The 16,497-nt window shown below is 40.0% G+C and overlaps 1 protein-coding gene across 1 annotated transcript in view; it reads left to right on the top strand.

Moving 5' to 3' along the window:
• XRN1 (5'-3' exoribonuclease 1) overlaps window positions 1-16,497 on the top strand; it is a 182,242-nt gene that overhangs the window by 110,697 nt on the left and 55,048 nt on the right. The window contains 1 exon segment of the mRNA XM_073232329.1: window positions 2,193-2,262. Coding sequence (XP_073088430.1) covers window positions 2,193-2,262 — 70 coding nt within the window.

Here is a 16,497-nt window from a genome sequence, read left to right as displayed (position 1 = left end):
AGTCTCCTAAAATGAATGCATTGCATTTATTTCCTCCTTTAATTCTCTTAGTATTTGTTTCACATATGTTGGTACTCCTGTATTGGGTGCATATATATTTATAATGGTTATATCCTCTTGTTGGATTGACCCCTTTATCACTATAATGTCCTTCTTTATCTCTTGTGACTTTCTTTGTTTTGAAGTCTATTTTGTCTGATACAAGTACTGCAACACCTGCTTTTTTCTCCCTGTTGTTTGCATGGAATATCTTTCCATCCCTTGACTTTTAGTCTGTGCATGTCTTTGGGTTTGAGGTGAATCTCTTGTAAGCAGCATATAGATGGGTCGTGCTTTTTTATCCATTCTATTACTCTGTGTCTTTTGATTGGTACATTCAGTCCAATTAATTTGGAGTGATTATTGAAAGATACCTACTTGTTGCCATTGCAGGCTTTAGATTTGTGGTTACCAGAGGTTCAAGGTTAGCTCCTTTACTGTCTTACTGACTAACTTAACTCACTTATTCACTATTATAAACACAGTCTGATGATTCTTTATTTCTCTCCCTTCTTATTCCTCCTCTTCCATTCTTTGTATGTTAGGTGTTTTGTGTGTGTGTGTGCTCTTTTGTTTCCTTTGATTGCTTTTGTGGGTAGTTGATTTTATTTTTTGCCTTGAGTTAGTATTTGATTGTTCCACTTTCTTTGCTGTGATTTTATTTCCTCTGGTGACATCTGTTTAGCCTTAGGAGTGCTTCCATCTAGAGCAGTTCAATTTTGATTGGTCACACAGTTCTCTTAATATTCTTTCACTCCTGCAGATCCTTTTGTCTCTCTCTGCATCAGCTTCTCTATGTTCCTGTTCTCTGATTTCTATTCCATTAATGACCTCTTGCATCTCGTCATTCTGCTTTTAAGTCCTTCCAGAGATTGTTTTATTTCTGTATTCTCCCTCCTTAGCTCTTCCATATTTCTCTGCAAGTCCATCAGCATGGTTATGACCTTTATTTTGAATTCTTTTTCAGGAAGATTGGTTAAATCTATCTCCCCAGATTCCCTGTCTGGGGAGGATGTCTGAGTTAGTCTGGTCGGTATCAAATTCTTCTGCCTTTTCATGGCGATAGAGGTAGTCATAGGCAGTTGGCACGTGTGTCAACTGGGAGAACCAAGTTCATTTTCACTAGCTCCTGGCCTTCCTTTCCTGGGAGAACGGTGACCCCTAGCAGCTTGAGCTGGGCAGTTATGCGCAGACAGGGTCTCTGATTCTTGCCCAGCCACTGTGGAGTAAGCTCCATGCAGTTGCTGTGGGCGTGGCCAGCCTCAGGTTGCTGCTGTGCTATGGCAGGGCCTTACCGGAGGGGGAACGGGCGGGAGGCTGTTTATCGCCGTGAGGGGCCTCAGCCGTGAGCAGCCCTGCTGCTGTGGGGGTTAGTGCACCCGGAGTTCCCCAGGATTCCCAGCTGCTGGTCTACGTGTGCCGGGACGCTTCTGTCCAGCTGTTAGGCACCTGTCCCTTTAAGACTTTCAAAAAGCACTCTCTTTTCTTTTGTCCCAGCGGCACCAGCTGTGGTTCACGCTCACAGGTTTTACCGTTCCGTTTCCCTAGTATCCAGCACACCATGCACTGTATGTCTGCCCTCCCAGTGAAGATGACTAGAGCTGGGTATTTAGCAGTCCTGGGCTCCTTCTCCCTCCAGGCTCCAACTCCTCTCTTCCCACCAGGAGCTGGGGTGAGGGGCACACTCAGGTCCCGCTGGGCCGCGGCTTTTATCTTACTCCCTTCGTGAGGTGCTGAGTTCTCGCAGGTGTAGATGTAGCCTGGCTGTTGTCCTGTATCTTCTGGTCTCTCTTTTAGGGATAGTTGTATTTATTGTATTTTCAAAAATATATATGTTTGTGGGAGGAGATTTCTGCTCTCCTACTCACGCCTCCATCTTGGCTCCTCCTCTCTCTTATTCTATTTTTATGAATAATGTCAAACATCTACAACAGCAGAGAGAAGATATAAGTAATTATCCTACAGCATATAATTTAAAAATTATTTCACTTTAAGTTAATACCAGTAAGGTAGTATTTGAGCTGATGTACTTTGTATTTACTGTCTTTATTCCCCCACACCACTTTTTGATAGTTGTAATGTTTCTAATAATCCAAGAACTTATATGCTTATCTTTCATCATATGATTTTTTAAATCTCTCATTTTTTAACAGCTAATAGAGAAGCTGATGTACTGTTTGAAGTATTATTTGATGAAGAATTTCCTGGAGGCTTAACAATAAGGTTTGTATAATCACAGTTTGTGAATGTCTGTGTGGCCAGTGACTTTACATTACTTTTCTGTCCACAATTTCGTTATGTGCAAGATGTCATATATGCTACTAGTGATGTAAGAGTGAGTAAGACAGACATGCTTTCTACCTTCATAGAGCTTTAATATTAGTGGGGAAGATAATTAAGTAACTGATTATAATATTGTTTAATTAAAATGTGACCTGGAGGTAAAAGACCTGTATTCTGAAAACTATAAGACACTGATGAAGGAAAATTGAAGAAAACACAAATAAATGGAAACTACCCCATGATCATGGATAGGAAAATTAATCCTGCTGAAATGGCCATCCTGCCCAAAGCAATTTGCAGATTCACTGCAATCCCTATCAAAATACCAGTGACATTTTTCAATGAACTTGACTAAATAATCCTAAAAATTTTACGGAACCACAGAAGATCCTGAATATCCAAAGTAATCTTGAGAAAGAAGAACAAAGCTGGGGGTGTCATACTCCCTGTCTTCAAGCTATATCACAAGGCTACAGTAATCAAAACAGTATGGTACTGGACCAAGAACAGACACATAGATAAATGGAATTGAATAGAGATCCCAGAAATAAACCCACACATATATGGACAATTAATATATGATAACAGAGGCATGTATATACAAGAGGAAATAGACAGTCTCTTCAATAAAATGGCATTGGGAACACTGGATAGTAACATGCTAGAGAATAAAACTGGGTTACTGTCTAATGCTATACACAAAAATAGTCAAAATGAATTAAAGACCTAAATATAAGACTTGAAACCATAAAACTCTTAGAAGAAAACATAGGCAAAAACCCCTTAAACATAAGCATGAGCAGTTTTTCTCTGGACACATCTCCCAGGGAAGGGAAACAAAAACAAATGTAAAGTAGGACTACGTGACAGTAAAAAGCTTCTGTACAGCAGAGGAAGCCATCCACAAAATGAAAAGCAACCTATGGTATGAGAGAATATATTCTCAAATGATATATCCAGTAAGGGGCTTACGTCTAAAATACCTAAGAAACTCATATGACTCAACACCAAAAAAATAAATAACCCAAGCAGAAAATGAACAGAAGACCTGAAGAGACATTTTTCCAGAGAAGACATACAGATGGCCAATAGGCACAACAAAAGATGCTCTACATCACTAATCATCAGGGAAATGCAAATCAAAACCACAAAGAGATACTACCTCACACAAGTCAGAATGGCCACTGTCCAAAAGAATAAGAAATAACAAGTGTTGGCAAGGATGTGGAGAAAAGGGAACTCTCCTATACTGTTGGTGGAAATGTAAATTGGTGCAGCCACTATGGAAAGCAGTATGGAGGTTCCTCAAAAAACTAAAGACAGAAATGCCATATGACCTAGTAATTCCACTTGTAGGAATTAACCCATAGAAAACAGAAATCTCTGATTCAAAAAGATACATGCACGCTTTTGTTTACTGCCACATTATTTACAATAGCCAAGATATGGAAACAACCAAAGTGTCCATCAACAGATGAACAGATAAAGAAGTGGTACATATGCACAGTGGAATATTATTCAGTCATAAAAAGAAAGAAATCCTGCCAGTTGTGACAACATGAATAGACTCAGAGGATATTATGCTAAGTGCAATAATCCAGACAGAAAGAGAAATACTGTATGAGTTCACCTACATGTGGAATCAAAACAAAACAGTTGTGGACTTATAGACACTGAGAAGTGACTGGTGGTTACCATGAGGGAGAGGTTTGGGGTGGGTGGGTGAAATAGATGAAGAGGATGAAGAAGATAAAGAAGCACAAAATCTCAATCGTGATATAAATTAGTCATGATGATGAAAGTACAGTATAAAGAATATAGTCAGTAGTTCTGTAACAAACATCTTGCTGTGTTGAAAGTAATGACACTAGTTGGGATGAACATTAAATAATGTAGTTCACTAATATAAATAAGAAATAATGATACTGAAAAAAACACAAAATGGTTTAAGGGTGTTAAGGCATTATGGTGGGAGCTTGTTCTCATATGTATGAAGGACAAATGGCTTTGTACCATCTTACAACATTTATACAACTGTGACATTGTTTCAAGTAAAAATTTTTTAAAATAAAACGTGACCAGGGGGGAGATTCAAGATGGCAGCATGAGAGATGAGACAGAGAACTACTCCCAAAACCATATATAGTACAAAAATATAGTTAATACAACTAACCTGGAACAGGAACAGGAGGAAAGGCAGCATACAGACCTCACGAACAGAGCAGACCTCACGAAGCAGGGTAACATACCAAAGCCTTGATCCAGTGGGACCCAGGCCGTTCCCCCACCCCAGCTCACTGGCAGGAGGAAGAGAAATGGAGCTGGGTGCGGGTAGAAGCCTAAGACTGCTGAACACCCAGACCTGGAGTGTTTTAGGGGTTGGGGAGCTGGGACAGGCAGAGTGCTTGAGATACAGATTCCAGCCATTTGTGAAGGAATGGGATCCACATCCAGCTGGTCTGGGACAAAGGAAAGTCAGGCAGTCTGGGAGGCTTCCTAACAGCAACAGGGCTGCTGAAGGGGCGGGCTTTGTACAGAACTTGCTGTGTGGGAGAAGGGATAGCTGAACAAGGTTGGGTGTGCTCTGCACAGGAAGTTGGGAACTCTCAGGATCTTCAGGTGCTCCATTCCGCTGGCTGGCTACTCAGCTCCGAGGGTCCCGCTGTGATACGCAGCCTGCTATGCCTTCCTCCTGGCCTGCAGGCACTGGCTTGCAAACTGGCAGTCTGCACTGCCATCAGGCCAGCCAGAGGGAGGGCCCGCCTACACACTTAGAGACGCAAAGCACAGAGGTTTACACCTGTGTGCTTGGCCGACTGGCTCTGATACTGGAGACAGACACCGCAGACGAGAATCAGGAAACATCTTGCTTCCCCCCAGGCACCAGCACCGCTCACCTACGAGCCACAACCTCACTCTGGGGGCTGAGCAGCTCCAGAGACTGGAGATTCTGGGCTCTAGAGGGCAACACATAGAAATATGAAACGTCAAAAGAGCCTGGTTCAGAACAAAATCTCACAAACCCCAGAAAAAGGACCAAATGAAACTGAACTCACCAATCTTCCTGAAAGAGAGTTCAAAATAAAAATCATAAACATGCTTATGGAGGTACAGAAAAATATTCAAAACTCAGGAATTACTTTAAGACAGATTCAATCATTGAGAAATTCCATATCTGAAATGAGACATACAGTGGAGGGATTTAAAAGCAGATTGGATATAGTAGAAGAGACATTAAATGAAATAGAAATTAGAGAAGAGAAATGAATACAAAGAAGCTGAGACACAGAGAGAAAAAAGGATCTTTGAGAAGGAAAGAATACTGAGAGAACTGTGTGACGAATACAAATGGCAAAATATTTGTATTATGGGGGGGTACCACAAGATGAAGAGAGAGAAAAAGGGATAGAAAGTGTCATTGAGGAGATAATTGCTGAAAACTTCCCCAATCTGGGGAAGGAGATACTCTCTCAAGCCATGGGGGTGCACAGATCTCCAACCACAAGAGACCCAAGGAGACAATATCAAGACATATAATGATTAAAATGGCAAAGATCAAGGATAAAGACAGACTTTTAAAGCAGCTAGAGAGAAAAGAAAAGATCACATACAAAGTAAAACCCATCAGGCTATCATCAGATTTCTCAACAAAAACCTTTCAGGCCAGATGGAAGTGGCATGATACATTTAATGCAATAAAGCAGAAGGGCCTCAAACCAAGAATATTCTACCTGGCAAGGTAATTATTTAAATTTGAAGGAGGGATTAAACAATTTTCAGATAAACAAAAGCTGAGAGAATTTACCTCCCACAAACCACCTCTACAGTGCATTTTGGAGGGACTGCTATAGATGGAAGTATTCCTAAGGCTAAATAGATGTCACCAGGGGAAATAAAACCACAGCAAAGTAGAACAATTAATTACTAAGCAGATGCAAATTCAAATCAACTACCCCCAAAATCAGTCAAGGGATAGACAGAGAGTACAGAATATGACACCTCACATGTAAAGAATGAAGGAGGAAGGAAAAGGAGGAGAAAAAAAGAACGTTTAGGTTGTGCTTGTAATACTGTATGAAGGGAGTTAAATTAGAATACTAGATAGCAAGGGAAGTACCCTTGAGCCTTTGGTAACCACGAATCTAAAGCCTGCAATGGCAATAAGTACATACATATCAATAATCACCCTAAATGTAAATGGACTGAATGCACCAATCAAAATACACAGAGTCACTGAAAGGATAAAAAAACAAGACCAGTCTATATGCTGCCTAAAAGAGACTCACTTCAAACCCAAAGACATACACAAACTGAAAGTTAAAGGGATGAAAAAAGATATTTCATGCAACTAATAGGGAGAAAAAGGCAGGAGTTGTATCGGATAAAATGGACTTCAAAACAAAGAAAGTAAGAAGAGACAACAAAACAAAGAAAGTAAGAAGAGACAAAAAAGGACATTACATAGTGATAAAGGGGTCAATCCAACAACAAGATATAACTATTATAAATATCTATGCACCCAACACAGGAGCACCTACATATGTGAAACAAACAGTAACAGAATTAAAGGGGGGAAAAAGAATGCAATGAATTCATTTTAGCAGATTTCAAGACACCACTCACTCCAAAGGACAGATCAACCAGACAGAAAATAAGTAAAGAGACAGAGGCACTGAACAACATATTAGAACAGATGGACCTAATGGACATCTACAGAATGCTCCATCCAAAAGCAACAGGATACACATTCTTCTTAAATGCACATGGAACATTTTCAAGAATAAATCATATACAAGGCCACAAAAAGAGACTGAGTGAATTTAAAAAGACTGAAATTATACAAACCAGCTTCTCAGATCACAAAGGTATGAAACTAGAAGTAAATTACATAAAGAAGACAAAAAAGCCCACAAACACATGGAGGCTTCAGAACATGCTCCTAAATAATCAGTGGATCAATGACTAAATAAAAACAGATATAGCAATATATGGAGACAATTGACAACAATAACTCAACACCACAAAATCTGTGGGACACAGCGAAGGTCATGCTAAGAGGGAAGTATATTGCAATACAGGCCTACCTCAGGAAAGAAGAACTATCCCAAATGAACAGTATAAACTCACAATTAACAAAACTAGAAAAGGAACAATAAATGAGGCCCTAAGTCAGTAGAAGGAGGGTCATAATAAAGATGAGAGCAGAAATAAATAAAATTGAAACAAATAAAACAATACAAAGAATCAATGAAACCAAGAGCTGATTCTTTGAGAAAATAAACAAAATAGATAAGCCCCTAGCCACACTTATTAAGATAAAAAGAGAACCTACACATATCAACAAAATCAGAAATGAGAAAGAAAAAATCACAACAGACCCCACAGAAATACAAAGAATTATTGGAGACTACTATGAGAATCTATATGCTAAGAAGCTAGAAAACCTAGAAGAAACAGACAACTTCCTAGAAAAACACAACCTTCTAAGACTAATGAAGGAAGAAACAGAAAATCTGAATACACCCATTACCAGTAAGGAAATTGAACTGGTAATAAAAAAACGACCTAAGAACAAAACGCCTGGACCAGATGGTTTCACTGCTGAATTTTATCAAACTTTTAGTGAAGACCTAATACCCATCCTACTTAAAGTTTTCCAAAAGTAGAAGAGGAGGGAATATTCCCAAACTCATTCTACGAGGCCAACATCACTCTAATACCAAAACCAGGCAAAGACACCACAGAAAAAGGAAATTACAGACCAATATCCCTGAAGAACATAGATGCAAAAATACTCAACAAAATATTAGCAAACCGAATTCATAAATACCTCAAAAGGTTCATCCATCATGATCAAGTGGGATTCATCCCAGGGATGCAAGGATGGTACAACATTCAAAAATCCATCAACATAATCCACCACATCAACAAAAACCAGGAAAAATAACATGATCATTGCCATAGATGCTGAAAAAGCATTCAACAAAATTCACCATCCACTCACAATAAAAACTCTGAACAAAATGGGTATAGAGGGCAAGTACCTCAACATAATAATGGCCATATATGACAAACCCACAGCCAACATTATACTTAACAGTGAGAAACTGAAAGCCTTTCCTTTAAGATTGGGAACAAGACAAGGATACCCAGTCTCCCCACTTTTATGCAACATAGTTCTGGAGGTCCTAACCATGGCAGTCAGACAAAACAAAGAAATAAAAGACATCCAGATAGGGAAGGAAGGAGTCAAATTGTCCCTGTTTGCAGATGAAATGATATTGTATATAAAAAACCCTTAAGAATCTACTCCAAAACGACTATATCTAATATCTGATTTCAGCAAAGTTGGGGCATGCAAAATTAATATGCAGAAAACTGTGGCATGCCTATACACTCACAATGAACTAGGTGAAAGAGAAACCAGGAAAACAATTCCATTCACAATTGCATCAAAAAGAATGAAGTACCTAGGAATGAACCTTTGCTAGGAGGTGAAAGACCTGTACTCTGAAAACTACAAGACACTCTTGAAAGAAATTAAAGAAGATACCAATAAATGGAAACACATCCCATGCTCATGGATAGGATGAATTAATATTGTCAAAATGGCCATCCTGCCTAAAGCAATCTACAGATTCAATGCAATTCCTATCAAAATACCAACAGCATTCTTCAATGAATTAGAGCAAATATTTCTAAAACTCTTATGGTACCACAAAGACCCTGAATAGCCAAAGCAATCCTGACAGGGAAGAATAAAGCAGAGTGAATTACACTGCCTGACTTCAAGCTCTACTACAAAGCCACAGTAATCAGGACTATTTGATACTGGCACAAGAATAGACCAATAGACCAGTGGAACAGACTAGAGAACCCAGATATAAACCGAAGCATATATGGTCAATTAATATATGATAAAGGAGCCATGGATATACAACGGGGAAACGACAGCCTCTTCAACAGCTGGTGTTGGCAAACCTGGACAGCTACATGTAAGGGAATGAAACTGGATTATTGTCTAATCTCATAAACAAAAGTAAACTCTAAATGCATCAAAGACCTGAATGTAAGTCTTGAAACCATAAAACTCTTAGAAGAAAACATAGGCAAAAATCGCTTGTACATAAACATGAGCAACTTCTTCATGAACAAAAGCAAAAATGAACAAGTGGGACTGTATCAAACTAAAAAGCTTCTGTACAGCAAAGGACACAATGCATAGAACAACAAGACATCCTACAGTACAGGAGAATATATTCATAAATGACATCTGATAAGGGGTTGACATCCAAATTATATAAGGAGCTCATGCACCTCACAAACCAAAAAGCAAATAAGCAAATTAAAAAATAGGCAGAGTAGAGTAGGGATTAAAGATGGCAGCGTGAGAGGAGAGACAGAGGCTTCCTCCTAAAACTGTATACAGTTAGAAAATATTATTGGCACAACTAATCCTGAGAGAGCAACAGGAAAGAGGATGGTGCCAGACTGCATACACCTGGAGAAAAGAGCAGACCTCATGGAACAGGGTAAGTACCAAAGCTGTGGCCAAACAGGACCCAAGCCCTTCCCCCCACCCCAGCTCACCGGCTGAAGGAAGAAAAACGGAGCAGGGAGGGAGTGAAAGGCCTGGGACTGCTAAATACCTAGCTCTAGGAGCACAAACCTACATTTCATGGAGCTTTCATGATACTCGCATGATTACCAGGTTGGAAAGCTAATACAGGCAGAATTCCTGGAGAGACAGATCCCAGCCACTTGTGGAAAGCAGGGATCCATATCCGGCTGCTCTGGGACAAAAGCTTATATCTGTGTGCTCGGCCCACTGGTTAAGGCAGTGGAGACAGGCACTGCAGCTGGGAAGCAGGGAACAGCTCTTTCCTCTCCCCAGGCACCAATACCGCTCTCCTGTGACCCCCAACATTCCTTCATGGGCTGAGCAGCTCCAGAGTAGAGCTTCTGGACACTAGAGGGCACCACATACAAATAGAAAACACCCAAGGAACCTGGTCCAGAGTAAAATTAATATAACTCCGAAGAAAGATTTAAATGATATGGACCTTATGATTCTTCCTGAAAGGGAGTTCAAAGTAAAAATCATCAACATGCTAATAGAGGTACGGAAAGATATCCAAGACCTCAGGAATGAATTCAGTTCAGAGATCCAATCACTGAAGAGTGTTGGATTCCCCTGAGGAAGGCACCGCCCCAAATCACTCACCAAAGACGTTTCTTGATGCAACAAGCAAGAGGAATTTATTCAGAAGCCAACTAGCTGGGGTCCAAGTCAGCCCGACGCAGCGGGTCTCAACGAGGACCCCAAGCACTTCTAACTAAGGGGTTATATAGGATTTCCGAGGCATTCAGCCCTAAAGGATTACCATGGTTACAGATTAGATAACAATTCTACAAAGGCAGTAATTTTTCAAACCTATGATTTCTGGGTTGGTGCCACGTCCTGGGGGTGTAGCAAGATAGGATCATTCTCTTACTGCTAGGGTGATTTAGCAAGGTAGGGTCGGCATTTATGATTAACCGAGAGGTTAGCGCTGCCAGCAGTCATGATTGATTAACTTGTTTTTCCAGAGGAGTTACCTGGTTTCAGTTGTTCCCTCTGAGTCATATATCAGAATGGCTTTTTGGGCTTCAAGATGGCCACTCTTAGGCTAACTTATTTCTCAGGGAGGTTGGGGTCCTACATTCCCCACTTCTTTTTCTGAACATTCTAATCATGGAATGTTGGTTTCTTCTTGTTGTGTGAGGATATGATACTGTTGTCTCAGCATTAGCACCTGCACAGCACTTACTCTTTCTCTAATAAAGGTTATTACTCGATTTAAAATGCAGGGACTTAAGGTGAGGAGCAATATTAAAATAAGCAGGGGTCCTGCCAAAGTGGATATTAGAGTTGTAAGCCATGGGGATCTAGAAAACCAGGATTCAAACAGGCTCTGGTTAGCTTCTCATTCTCGCTTTCGCTGATCTAATTTTTCTCTTAATTTAGACATTGAGTCTCTTACTACTCCAGTATGGTCTGCATAGAAGCAGCACTCTTCTTTTAGAGCTGCACACAATCTACTTTCTTTTAGAAATAGTAAATCTAACCCTCGTCTATTTTGCAGCACTACTTCAGAGAGAGAGGTTAGGGACTTTTCAAGTTTAGAAATAGACTGTTCTATAGTTCTCAAATCTTCATCGATAGCTATTCTTAGTCCTTCGTAATGTTGGTTTCCTTGTATAATTGCAGCTGCCCCTGGTCCTACTCCGGCTGCAACTCTTACTCTTAGTAATACAGCTAGAGTGAGTGAGACTGGCTCTCTTTTATACCTTAGTTTAGGTTCTAATTCTGCCACGAATGATAAGTCATCATGATACATTAGTCTGGGTACTAACTGGACCATGATACAGAAATCACGGGAGGAGTTGAAGGCAGAAGTAGAGACACATAGGGTCACTCCAGTGTTACAAGCCCACCATCCCTTGGGAGGAGGGATTAAATACCTGTTTTTACCAGGGAAGGCTATGGGTATGGTCTCATTCTTTCTTCTACAGATAGAGACTCTAGCTGCTGCTAGGGAAAAGGGGCGATGACCGCTCTGGCTGCTTCGTGCTGAGAAGGGGGCGCAGTAAAGGGTGCAGCTAGGTCTCCATCACTGGTCAGTTGAGAGGGCTTCAGAAGGCTGGCGCTTCTATTCTGGGTTTCATTTTTATTACTATTTGCAGTTTTGTGGCTTCTAGGCAAGATAAAACAAATTGTGTTATTAGGTTATGTAGCAACATCTGGAGTTGGATTTTTTATTCTGGAAGGAGGCTACATTATTGAAACGATACTTCTCTCTAAAATCACTCTCATTTTTACTAGAAGTAACTAGGTTAAGAAAATAATTAATAGCTGGCTTGATTATTTGCACAGGTGCAGCAAGAAGAGCAATTGATTACACAGGCTCTTTTAAATATGCTTTGCTGGAACTTTTTGTAAGGAATTTCAGATTGAACTTTTAAAGGCCTCTTGAGGCCAGACAGCCAAGCCAGACTTGCCATCAGGCTTTACCTGCAGTACCTGTAGATTTGGATGAATTCTTCTCTTCTCGAGGTCTCTGCACCTGCCAGGAAGTGACCTTCTTTACTCACCTGGTAAGGCTGCTGGGAACTCTGTAAGCAAGGTACCAGGCCAGTTCTTCCAAGGGGCTTTGTTGGCTTTATAAAGTCAATCTTAGTTCTTTAAAGTTGTTCACATCTGAGTCTATGCACATGTCTCTCAGGTACGACATTCCAGTCAAAGCCCTGGTAGTATAACCAGTGTTCTTAAGTAGTCTTCTCACAAGGAAAGCAGATTCTTATTGAACTCGTGCAAATAAACATACTGCCATGGAATACAAAAACAGTCACTGAAAGTTTTTAAACTCTGGAGGGATCAAGTAGAGAGAAGGATGTTTCAATTCTGCTCATAAAGATAGTCATTTACTAAACTGTTGTCAGTTTAAGAGAACAAGGTTAAAACACTTTACCAGCAACATTTGAAACAAAAAGACACAAAATCATTTTCTTTAGTTTATGTAATCTTATGTAACTAATACCTGTTCTGCTGAAATCTAGTTCTTTACCAGTTTAGGGATAATACTATAAATGACAAAAGACTTACAAATGACAATGGTTAAAGATCTGATGAGAGCTTACTGTAAAACAGTTGACATAAGGAAATTCTGATATTTCTGTAATACAAAACATTCAGTAACAAAGTTTAGCATCATTCTCTTTGACAGTGCTTTCCTGGTAAATAAATATATATATATCAGATAAATAAGCCAAATTAGTCAAATACTTTCTCTAGTGAGAAAAAATTCTTCTGACATGTTCCAGGGGCCCTCTGGAAAATATCAGAGTTAACTAGAGGTAAAAGCACCTTTTTGCATTTAATTTTTTTAGAACTATCATTACACATTTATTGTCTATATACTCAGCACAGTAAACGAGATATCTTAAAAAGTGGGACAGCAGGGGAGACTGCTGCTGTCAATTTTTAAAGACAACATACAGAAAGTCAAACTAATTCTAGGTTACTAAGCATTCTTGAGAGAATGGTAGCAGATGGTAGATTCTTCTGCTTTCATCTTCAGGAGGGGAAAAAAGCTACAATAAGAATTCATATTTAGCTGAAAGAACTGTCTAAACTCAAGGCAGAGTATAATATCACCAGGCATACAAAAGACCTGTTAGAGATACATACAAAGAATGAATATGGCTATAGTCAAATTCAACTTAAAAGTTTAAGCAGAATCTCAAATTTAAATGTCTCTTTCTTTCACACAGATATTCAGATATGACCAGAAATATGATTTGAGATGAAAGAGATCAGGCATTTTACTTCTTCATTTAGGGACTGAGAAATGATGACCTTTGGCTTACAATCAGTAGCTTACAAACAGTGAAAATAATAAGAACATAACTCAGCATAAGTGTCTAAGACCAGATACAAAAAAGCAGAGAAAGTGCTTAAGTTTACAGGTCTTCCCTGAAAGCTTCAAGAATGTTTGCTATGCAAATTCTATTAAAAGCTCTAAGATTATTTGCATTAAAAAATATGGAGAGTCCCCCATGTTTTTTTTTTAAAACATACAGCATATAAATTAAACAAGAAGACCTGGTGGTTCTCAAAAAATCTATTACAACTTTTCTCAAAAGTGGTCACACGTTCGTCTATCTAAACTTTTACAGTGAAACCTGTTTTTCTGGGAGAAACATAATCTTGTCCAGATTCTACAGTTTAATAAATTTTGGTTTGTTAACTAAGTGCATTTAATCAGCTGAAAAAAGCTTTGTTACTATTCTGCTTAGGAATTCAATTTTTCAGGCCATGCAATCATTTTTAATAACAAAATATTTCAAAGGCAAATAAAGGTTATACAGTTGTTAACAAACTTTAGCTTTTAGTCCCTTTAACATTACGATTTCATGGCAACTCACTGAGACTTTAAGCATGAGAAACTGCTGTGATCTTTCAACATAGAGAAATGCCCTCTCTATCACTTTAAGCAGTTCTAACCAGAACTCAAAACTATTAGAAACTTCAAGCTCCAGTGAACACTGAGAAGCAGGACACTGCAAACTGTCAAACCAACATTTCCTAGACTGACAAACTTACGAACACATTCTACAATTTCTGCAACCATGAGCTTCACAGCACAATCTCCCAGCAAACACAGAGCACATCTTCTCAACTTAACAAAACTCTAAGGCCTTAAGTTACTACAAAGATTCTCAGGCTGCAGGTAGGCATACACACTGCAACACACAATTAAAAAGGTGTTCACTTGCCACACTTATCCAGTTCACCTACCTGCAACAACTATGCTAGCCTACTCACAAGACCCCCACTGAACACTAGACAAAGCCAAGCTTCTAAGCATTCTATTCTTAAAAGATTTAGCAGATAACATGACTCAAATGACTCTAGGTAAACTCAGGCAGCCGACAACTACCAGGACATGCCCGCCTCAGGCAAACTCAAATTAGCATTAATGCTTAACACTTTTTTATCAGGTTTTCTGGAAGTTTTAGAACACTCAATTTTCACAAGCGCTTGTCTTTAAATCAATTTCATTAATACCATCCGGAGGTAGAAAGATATATTCATTTACACACTTAGGGGGTTGTCTGAGTCTGTCCCATTGTCAGTATAACAATTATTAGGCACATGAAAGACACAAAAAACAGAGACACACACAGATTAGACACACAGCGGCCGCTTTTTGTTTTTTTCTCAGATTTTCAAACAGAAACCGAAAGGAATCAGAGGGTTGATATTCCTGGCGCCTGAAAATCAACCCTATCTCATCAGATTCACCTTGCCAGAAAAACAGACGGGAGGCTACCAGGCGTCCCTGGCCTCCCAACCTCCCCGAGGCGTCCCCCAGGGTGCAGCCTGCGGTGCTCCTAGTACGTCTACCGACCGCAGTCTCGACCCCTTTACGGGATCGGGACAGCTGCCAGACAGTGGGTACCCCTTTTCAGAATTCTGACCGGTCTCACTGAAAAACAGAAGACAGAACACAGACAACTCAAGGCGCCACTAATCTTACCTCTTCCTCCAAGAGCGACTTCGGGAGTGAAGTGGGTGAGCGCATGATCCCGGACGAGCCCCCAAATGTTGGATTCCCCTGAGGAAGGTGCCGCCCCAAATCACTCACCAAAGACGTTTCTTGATGCAACAAGCAAGAGGAATTTATTCAGAAGCCAACTAGCTGGGGTCCAAGTCAGCCCGACGCAGCGGGTCTCAACGAGGACCCCAAGCACTTCTAACTAAGGGGTTATATAGGATTTCCGAGGCATTCAGCCCTAAAGGATTACCATGGTTACAGATTAGATAACAATTCTACAAAGGCAGTAATTTTTCAAACCTATGATTTCTGGGTTGGTGCCACGTCCTGGGGGTGTAGCAAGATAGGATCATTCTCTTACTGCTAGGGTGATTTAGCAAGGTAGGGTCGGCATTTATGATTAACCGAGAGGTTAGCGCTGCCAGCAGTCATGATTGATTAACTTGTTTTTCCAGAGGAGTTACCTGGTTTCAGTTGTTCCCTCTGAGTCATATATCAGAATGGCTTTTTGGGCTTCAAGATGGCCACTCTTAGGCTAACTTATTTCTCAGGGAGGTTGGGGTCCTACAAGAGCACAATGGAGGGTATTAAAAGTAGGTTGGATACGGAGGAGGCAACAAATGAAATAGAAACTAGAGAAGAGGAATACAAAGAATCTGAGGCACAGAGAGAAAAACGGGTCTCTAAGAATGAAAGAATATTGAGAGAACTGTGTGACCAAACCAAACAGAAAAATATTCGCATTATAGGGATACCAGAAGAAGAAGAGAAAATGAAAGGGATAGAAAGTGTCCCTGAAGAGGTAGTTGCTGAAAACTTACCCAGATTGGGGACAGAGATCGTCTCTCAGGCCATGGAGATCAACAAATCTCCCAATACAAGGGACCTAAGGAAGACAACACCAAGACATATAGGAATAAAATAGGCAAAGATCAAGGATAAGGACAGACTATTAAGAGCAGCCAGAGAGAGAAATAATATCACATACAAAGGAAAGCCCATCAGGCTAACATCAGACTTCTCAGCAGATACCTTACAGGCCAGAAGGGAGTGGCATGATGTATTTAATGCAATG

The sequence above is a fragment of the Manis javanica genome, chromosome 3, assembly GCF_040802235.1.
Source record: "Manis javanica isolate MJ-LG chromosome 3, MJ_LKY, whole genome shotgun sequence".
NCBI classification, from domain to species: domain Eukaryota; kingdom Metazoa; phylum Chordata; class Mammalia; order Pholidota; family Manidae; genus Manis; species Manis javanica.
Note: the sequence above shows the minus strand (reverse complement) of the source record. Positions and strands in the feature narration are given on the sequence as shown.